Here is an 8872-nt window from a genome sequence, read left to right as displayed (position 1 = left end):
ATGAAATAAAACAGTTCAAGCATCCATGACCTGTACTTCTGGTGCTCAATGCTATCAGCAGTAGAAAATTTGCCTAATGTGTGCCAAGATATTATTAAAAGATGATGAAGCCGCTATTCATTTAAATCAAATATCCCATCATTTTCATGACAAATAGAATTGGGAATGATAGGTATTACAGTTAATTTTTAAAATAGCATTATGATTAGTAAAGAACTCCTGCAGTTCTCAGCATAGACTGATCCTCTTGAGCTCTGAACTTTTAGTCCTTTGGAGCTCTGCCTAAGCATACCCCAGGATTTGGCAGGGTTATAACCATATTAATCAGGGCTTGATCCAGGTTGCAGCAGACACTGGAAAGTTTTTCACTAATTACCATGAACATTAGATTTGGCTTCTGTGCTGTATAAATTTGCTCTTTCTTTCAAGCTGCTGTATCTCCTGATACCATATACCTTCTTCACTTATGAAGAAGGACAACTAGAATGCCGTGATAGCCTTCAGAAAGAATTTATTTTGGTTTGTGGTTATACTGACCCAGATGTTATTTTAATCCTTTCGCCAGTGCCTTACCTAACATGAGGCAAAGCACTCTTGGTAGTTGCCTGAAGTTGCTAAATCTGTCCCTCTGAAATGGTTATGTTGCAGTGCAGCAAATAATGCAGCAATAGTTTTTGGTGGTTTTTTTTTTCTTGTCCCAGAGGTGTTTTCTGCTATAGTGTTGCTTGTCACTTCAGTCTCCCAATCTGTTACCAGAGCCTCCACGACCTCTTCCTTACCTAGAAGACTTGGCAGCAGTGCTTTCCAGTGCTGGGCCCAGCACTCATTCAGTGCTGACCTCTCCTTCAGGAACAAAACTGGCTGTCAGTCCCGGGAGCTCTGCTCTCATAGGTAAGTCAAGTGCTTTCAGATTTTTTTAGATTATAAAGAGATTTAGAGATTATATTATTATAAATATTATTTATTATTATAAATAATTCATAAATAATTATAATAAATATTATTTATTATTTATATATATTATAAGGATTATTTAGAGATATATTACAGTTATGCATCTGATTATCCATTACGGTTAAGGATACTGTTATCCAGCCACGGCCACTGGGACAAAAGACATCAAATCAACTGTGCATTTTCAGTCATATTCACTGCCAAATAGTTCTTAGAACTCAGAAACTCATTTTAAAAAAATGTTGTCCTTCTGTCAGTCCAAAGCTGCGTGCTGAATAAGGTCATTGTTGTAGCACCTCATAAGAAGCAGTCCCTGCTCTGAGGAGCTGGGAGTCTCATTCAGTGCAAAGATGTCGCAAACTGGTGTGCCAGTTGATGTAAAAGAAGAAACACTGGTTGTTCTGTTTTAATTTTTCTTCTGCATTTGGGTAGTCGTCTTTCCGTATGTTTGCTACTCATATTGTATATCCTCCTTCTTCAGAGCCTTTTCCAGGTTTTGCCTATCCCTCGAGACATGTTTTGATCTTGTAAGCTCTCTGTTTCAATCTGGTTATTTTATTCCTCTTCATTATATCAAACAACCAATGTTTGCATAAAGCCACATAAGGAAATCATTCCCAATTAAATGCTTTTCTTCTTTTCATTGTTTTCTGCCTTCCATATTCTTTATCCTCTTTACACTGCAAGTTCTCTTATATGCTGTAAATCCTTTCAGATCTGGGGGTGTGATTTGTTTGCAGAGGGAACCTCATCCTTTTCTAAAGTTCAGGGTATGTTTATTTTATGATTTAATTTCACATGCTGATCTTGAGCCTCTCTTGACTGTCACGTTCGGATAGCCAAACAGCTTTTCTAATGACCTTGTTACTGCATATGGTGAAAACTTGTCAAGCCTTATAGTTTGAGAACAATCATATCTCTTTTGAGAGGCAGGGATCTGAAACTTTTAGCAAGGGATCTGTAGATGTCCTGAGTGTTTTTATCTATGTACTTTCCAAAGAATTCTTTCCTTACATTTAGTAGCAATTTTAAGATTTTATTTTCACAGTGGAGATTTTCTATTTATGTTTTCAGTTTTGTAAGGTTTACTTTTTCAAATGCTGACTTCTGCATATATTTGCAATGGCTTTAAGCATGCAGCTCTGAATTACATTTCTGCTGGTAAAAAAACCTGCAGATAGTCCTCAGTGGAGGAAAAAACCTGAAATAGTCCTCAGTGGAGGAAATATCTGAAGGTATTTATTAGCATTGAATAAATAATTTTGAATATGGTTTTGTTATACTCACTGAATTGGCCTATTTAAAAAAATCCTAAATACATTGTTTTCCTTGTCTAACATAAATTCATGTTATTTGACCTCCATTAAAAAATTATAAGTAAAGATTATACTTACAGTAACATTAATTCTTTGGGGGGTTTTCAGGTCACATTATCTTTTATAAATTTTATTTCATTTAATGTGTGAAAGCACTGAGAACTAATTTGCATAACAACCCGAGTTAAGTGTTTAAATTTGCACTTTGTAGTATATTGAAAGGTCTTTTCCCATGAGACAAACTTATCAAGACATGTCTCTTAGTTTTGCTTCTTCAGCAAAAACAGGCTTTACACATATGTGACTTTCGGACCGGATTTTACCTACCTTCATTTGGTTTGATTGTGTTTTAAAAGTTGAATACAAATTTTCATCCTTATGTTAGATACAGGATGGAATTGAATTTAATTTGCTTAAGTTTAACATGCGTTTCTCATTTCAGTCATCTAAGGAGAAAATCGGGAATGACAGGAAATTGGGGAAACATTTCTCCCTGCCTGTTATTTTACCTGCATAGTGTGAACACAGTAGCATGGTTCAGTCACAACATAGCAGTACAGGCACTGAGCTAGTATCTATTCAGTTTGATCTGTGGCTTGTCTACATTTTGTTCTGAGCATTTTGTTCTTCATTTCATTCTTAATCTGGCTTCTGTTTTGAAAGTATACTTTACCTCCTTGAATGTAGAGGCTAGAGTGGAAATACTGTCATATTTCAAGTCCTCTAGCTGCATTAAATTTATTACTTTAACACCATGTATTGTGGTCTACAACACTTTACTGTCAGAGTTCAGTATGATATACCTAGAAACCCTTAGTTTGCTTTGTTTCAGGTTTAATGTAATTAACAATACTACTGCCAAAACCCCTTCTCTCCATCTTTACCAGGCATTTCAGATAGTAGTCAGCAATCATTTTTCATCTCCCATTTTTATGTTTGGATAGGTAAATGTCTGTGACTTGCAGAGGCAGGGACATGGGCCTTCTGGCTTGTAAGTCTAGCTGAAGTTTTCTGTGAACTTTCTGTCCTACATTTATCATACTTTGTGGTGTCCTAATACATGCAGTCCCTAACCAATCAGTGCGCTTGCTTCTTGTCAAATTCAGCCTTATTTTTGGTAATTCAAAATACTTTGAACCAATGCAGCACAAACATCCGTCTATTTTGCAGTGATCACTGATGAATAGCAAGGGTGTAAAACTGAACTACAAGTATATGGTTGGACATTAATACCAATGGATTCCAGTTGTAAACCACAGTGTGTGTTTACAACCAGGCCGTGTTACTCAGACCTACCTCTATCTATTTAAAAAATTATTTCCAAATATAAAAGTGTTGGCCTGAGGCTAAGAAGGCAAGAGTTTGATGTCCAGCTGCACTGCTGGCACATGTTTTAGCCTAAGGTAAGACAGAACGCACCTTCACTTCTCTTGATTAGCTTCTGGGAGAATGGGAAAGGTAATTTTACTTCCCACAGCACAGCAGCATCAGGGATACAGTTGGAAAGCTAAATAGCTTGTTGAGGTTAGACTGCAGGACAGGTTCCTTTAAAAAAAATTCAAAGAAACTACCTGATCTTGACCTGAATTCTTCACTCAGATTCTGTCTTCAATAAAGATTAGAAATATTGCCAGGGACTAATCATCAGGTCAATAGTAAAATTAGAGAGCTACTTGCTAGATAAATATGAAAGCCTGGAAATAATCTATATTTCAAGATTAGATATCTCTCTTAAAGGCAATGGTGTATTTTTGTATTTACATTATGAAATGTATTTAATACTTACAAAAAATTACGTGACATTTTTACCAGTATTTACCAGTACTTTCTATATAGTTTTGTTCATTTAAGGTATTGGACTGCTAAAAAAAAAGGAATTCTAAAATCAACAGCCTTTGCACTTTATTTTTCCTTTCATTCAAGTCTGCAAGTGAAAAAGTGATGCATACTTTGTATTTTGTTCTCCTAGTAATAGTGTGGTAGCCCATGGTCTTTCTGCAGCTACAGTGATTCAGAAACTGCTGCAAAGCTGTAATGGGGGGCTGAATTTGGCCTGCAGTGTGTATGTATTCCTTCCTCTCAAGAATTATTAGCACTGTTGTGAAACATTGGTTTTCCCTTTCCAAATACCCCCTTGTTATCTTTGAAATATTAATATTTTCCCTACTAGAAGATGTTATTTTATTAGATTTTTGTTTGTATCTCCAGCTTTTATACATTAGTTACCCATCATGGCTTTGAATGAATTGAGGGTCCCACTAGACACTGGAAAGGAGGCTGAAGGCAATATTTTCTTTCTCTACTTAAGAAGGACTAAAGGAGAAAGGGTGTGTTATTGCTAGAGCTTTCACTGCTCAAAGTAGTCCCAAAAATATGTTCCCTGCTCATCTTCCCAAGGGTTTCAATAACCTAAAGCTGTGCTGTCTGGAAACAAAGCCAGCTTTTCCTTCTCAGGCATTATAGGGACAGATGCTGAGCTTTGAAAGGATAAAGTACTGTCCACTGGGACTGTTAATTATCTGCATTAAATGATATTAAAACTATTGGTGGAAGATGAGAAGGGGATATTAATGAAACATGGAGTTTTATTGTACTCTAGTTCTCATAATATAATGCATAAACATTATCCCACAACTTATGCATCCATACATGTGGGAAACATATAGGAAATGTCAGTTGTGAAATGTGACTGAAAGATGTTAGTAAAGTTTTGCAATTAAGTAATAATTACTCATGTAAAACATATCTAGGGAATAGTTTTTGGGGTTTTTCCCCCATATTATCAATTACTGGCTGTTCCTTTAGCTAAGATTTTATATATACATTTTGGAAGAGGAAATGATACATAAAGCAAGTAAAATAGTCAGTACTAGGAAGATTCTTCAGGTTTTCCTGACACTAATTTTTTAAAAGAAGAAGAGCATGAACTAGGGCCATTTGCAAGCTGAAGTCAACTTCAATTCCTCTGTGCATAACATCAAACTGACCTTTCTGCTTTCTTCCTTTACACTATACAGACTGTTTGCAAATGCAAACAGTAAAACTGAGCTCAAAGCGTGTCTTTGTTAGTTGTCATGACTATATGCTGACCTGTGGAAATCACTACAATTATCTTAAAAGACAAGTAACTCTAAAAAATTAGAATACTGTAGGCAACAGCCAGAGCCACTTATTGATAAATTTCTCAATTTCCTGTATATTCCTTTGGTTTCCATTGCTTTTAACTTAGACAGCCTTAAACTTATGAGGCTAAAATCTTTCATGTCATATTTACCTGGGAATGAGTATCCTGGAAATTGCAGGAGTTATTTTTTCAGCATAAGAGTGAGAAAAACACAGAAAGGTGAAACACAAGAGGAATAAATAGAGAGCTTACAAAAACAGGAAAAAGGACTGAGCAGCAAAGAATGCTGTGTCTTTGTAGCCAGAATATGAGTGCTGGGTAGAGATAACTGCAAAGGATAAAACTGCATTAGACCTTGCCAAGGAATTTAAAACAAGTAGCGGACTCTTCACCCCTATAAATAAAACTTTAAAAAAGGGAAGAGGTGAGACCACTGTGAACAGTTTGCACTCTCTCATTCTGCCTTCCTCCTTCCTTCTTTCTTTGTTTTTTTTTAAAGATTTATCTGCATTAACTAGGTCTTTTCCAGTGCAACTTTGTCACTGCAGCTGTGGAGCCTACTGTGTCAGTCTTCTGCTGTGGAGCCCTTGCTCTCTGCCACACCGGTTCCACAGAGTGAATGAGCCCCAGAAGGCAGCTGTAGCCAGCCCACACCCTTCTCCACTGTGGATGCAGGCAGAGTTTGACAGCAACAGAGGACACAGCAAAGACTCATATAGCCACTGCACCAGTGAGAGCACCTGTAGCAGTTATTAATATAATAAATAAATAAGTCCCATAGGGACCATGGTGAACACCAGTGTGGTGATTAACGAATCTCTCTTTAATCAGTCACAGCTTAAATAGTAGTTTCAAATGATCCCACGTCACACAGGTAACTTCCTAAGCCAATCCCATACAAGCATTCAAGTGAGCATGTGCAACAGAGTACTTTAAAACTACAATTCCCAGAATGCCTCTGCAGCACCTGGTATAGCCACACCCCACAAGCACCAATATTTATAATCCTGAGTGGCAGATGGTTTCTCCCTGGCGTCTGGATCTGCCTCTCAGTTTGACAATGGCTGGTGCATGCCATGGGTCACCACTGGCATTTTCCATCTTGTGTGAGATCTTCTGCTATATAAGCAAGAAAATAAAGAAAATGGGAAAGACAGCATCTTCTGTCATAGGAACAGTGTAATTGGAGGTATGATTAATGGCAGAAGGCACACAAGTAAAGACCATAGTAGCCCAGATCCCTACTGTTAGTTTAGAGGTGTGACCAAAGTCAAAAGAAGGCTAGCAAGGGTTACTAAACAAACTAATGTGTTCCTTAAGTCTCAAAGATTTGGTCTTGATAATGGTTGGAAATCAAAGTCTTCAGCCTTTCTGGGTAAATTTATGGCTATAGTATTTTTATTCTTGCAGTGACAGGCACCTCAGTGAGATATAGCCAATTCTTAAGGAAAGAAATGTATATGTAAATAAAATCTTCATTGCAGCAACTATAAGTCATTTTGTCTCTCCTGTAGGAACAATACTTGCTTAGTTTATATTAGTTGAGATTCTCCTCAGGTGGACAGACAAGAATGAAAGGAAGAGCAGTAACAAAAATGTCACATTGCAGTGAGTGTTCATTGTGTAATGGAGTTACAGAGACTTCATATTCACATCCTTATTTGTCTCAGTCATTAATAACTAATAATTGAATTACATGGAGATGAGAGCTGATGCAATAATTCCTTAATCTTAGAACAGTCTTCCATTTTTGGTGTTTTAAATTTGTACTCTTCTTTTTTTTTATCCCATTCCTTTTGAACACTGCTAGTGTGATTGTTCACGTTACATTTGCTTATATAGTACATTTCTTTCAGAAGGGATTTTGTATACAGTAGAGTCATTCATTCACATACATACTAACATAAGCAAACAGTATAAACTAACAGTCAGTATAGATTGCATTCACAGAAACTTAGACAAGACTTTCATGTGTCACTGACAGGCACAGGAAAGCAGGACCAGCCTAAGCCACAAACAGTCCAAGTAGTACATGTTGTCCCTCACACGTGTTTCTGGCTCCCTACCCCTGCAGTTGGTGTGGATGTGTTGCACCATGGAAATCACCTAGTTATTTTCTTTTTTTTTTCCCATGAAATAGGTAAGGCAACTTAGCTACTTTTTCCAAGTTATGCCAGTCTCATAAATTTTCTGCAGTTTGTCATGAAACTGGCAAAGTGCGCAGCTGGTGTGAGGACCACAGAGTCTTGTAGTTACGCTCCTGTCAGGAGGTCAACAGGCAAAGAACTCACTGTGAACCTGAGCCTCATCAGCTTTGCTGATGATGCACAGGCTTTACACAATGCTTCAGAACATCAGGGTTTTTCAGTTGCTGGTTTTGGTTGGTTGTTGCTTGGAGAATTGCCCATTGGTGCGACAAAGCACCACCACCAGCAAACCTCTAAAGGTTCTTTGGTTTTTTTAACAAGTCTTTTGTTTAACAAAAATTTCTGATTTTTAATATAAAAACCCCAAGCAAAGAACCAAAAACCCCCAGAAAAAAACAACCAACCACATCAAACCAACCAACTAAAAAAAACAAAACAAAACAAAACAAAAAAATAATAATAATTAAAAAAAAAAAATAAAAGAGAGAGAGGAAGAGTAAAGTGGCCCTGTGGTTTAAATAGGGAGTTTGGAGACCAAGTCCTGTTTGTATTTCATGTTCAAGCATACTCCTTTAGTTTATGCTAGATGTTACCTCCCTATCGCACTTTCTTCAATACCAAAATGAGGATGATCCAAAATACTGGGAACCCTACAAAGCCTTTTTTTTTTTTTTTTCCCAGTAGATGAAAAGGTATTCGTTATTACAGAATTACTATTTCTCCTTATGAGATATTATGAGGAGAAAATGGGATTGAATTGACTACTTCCCCTAACTTTGGCCACTTCATAGCAAGTTCAGCCACTTCACTTTATAGCAAGTTCAGTACACATTAGGTACTCAATAGGTTTCTTTCATGGCCCTGTTTTTTAGGTTGTGCTGTTGATGGTCATCCAACCCCAAACATCACCTGGCTTAACTCTGGTGAGCCTCTCAGTCTGCGACATCATCTCCTGGCAGCAGGCCGGATTCTTCAGATACTCAATGTCAGTGATTTCACTGATGGTGAATTCAGCTGCCTTGCTCAAAATGAGGCTGGCTCACTCACACAAAAAATGTCCCTGGTTATACAAGGTAATTTTACAATTTCAGTCCTGCTACCCTGGAAAGGTCTTCCCTGCACTGCCTTTCTCATCCTGAACTTCTCTCTGAAACCATTGCCATGTACATCAGGAAGAAGATGGTTTGATGCTTTATTAGCATGGATATAGATTTTCAGGACTTCCAGGTACCTTACAGTGTCTTTTAAAGTGGTTTTACTTTACCAAAACAACACCAGATATTTCTGGTCTGCTGAGCATAAAACACACCTTACTGATTGGAGCTATACTT

At 37.3% G+C, this 8872-nt stretch overlaps 1 protein-coding gene across 1 annotated transcript in view; it reads left to right on the top strand.

The window, feature by feature from the left end:
- Positions 1-737: 737 nt before the first annotated feature.
- LOC114072178 (ADAMTS-like protein 1) overlaps positions 738-8872 on the top strand; it is a gene marked incomplete at its 5' end in the record, with an annotated part of 19934 nt that continues 11799 nt past the window's right edge. The window contains 2 exons of the mRNA XM_027910099.1: positions 738-891; positions 8414-8614. Coding sequence (XP_027765900.1) covers positions 738-891; positions 8414-8614 — 355 coding nt within the window. The remainder of the gene's footprint in view (positions 892-8413; positions 8615-8872) is intronic.

Source organism: Empidonax traillii, unplaced genomic scaffold, assembly GCF_003031625.1.
Source record: "Empidonax traillii isolate 1590-97213 ecotype Southwest subspecies unplaced genomic scaffold, ASM303162v1 scaffold2731:size32022, whole genome shotgun sequence".
Lineage (NCBI taxonomy): Eukaryota > Metazoa > Chordata > Aves > Passeriformes > Tyrannidae > Empidonax > Empidonax traillii.
This window is presented reverse-complemented; position numbering and strand designations above follow the sequence as displayed.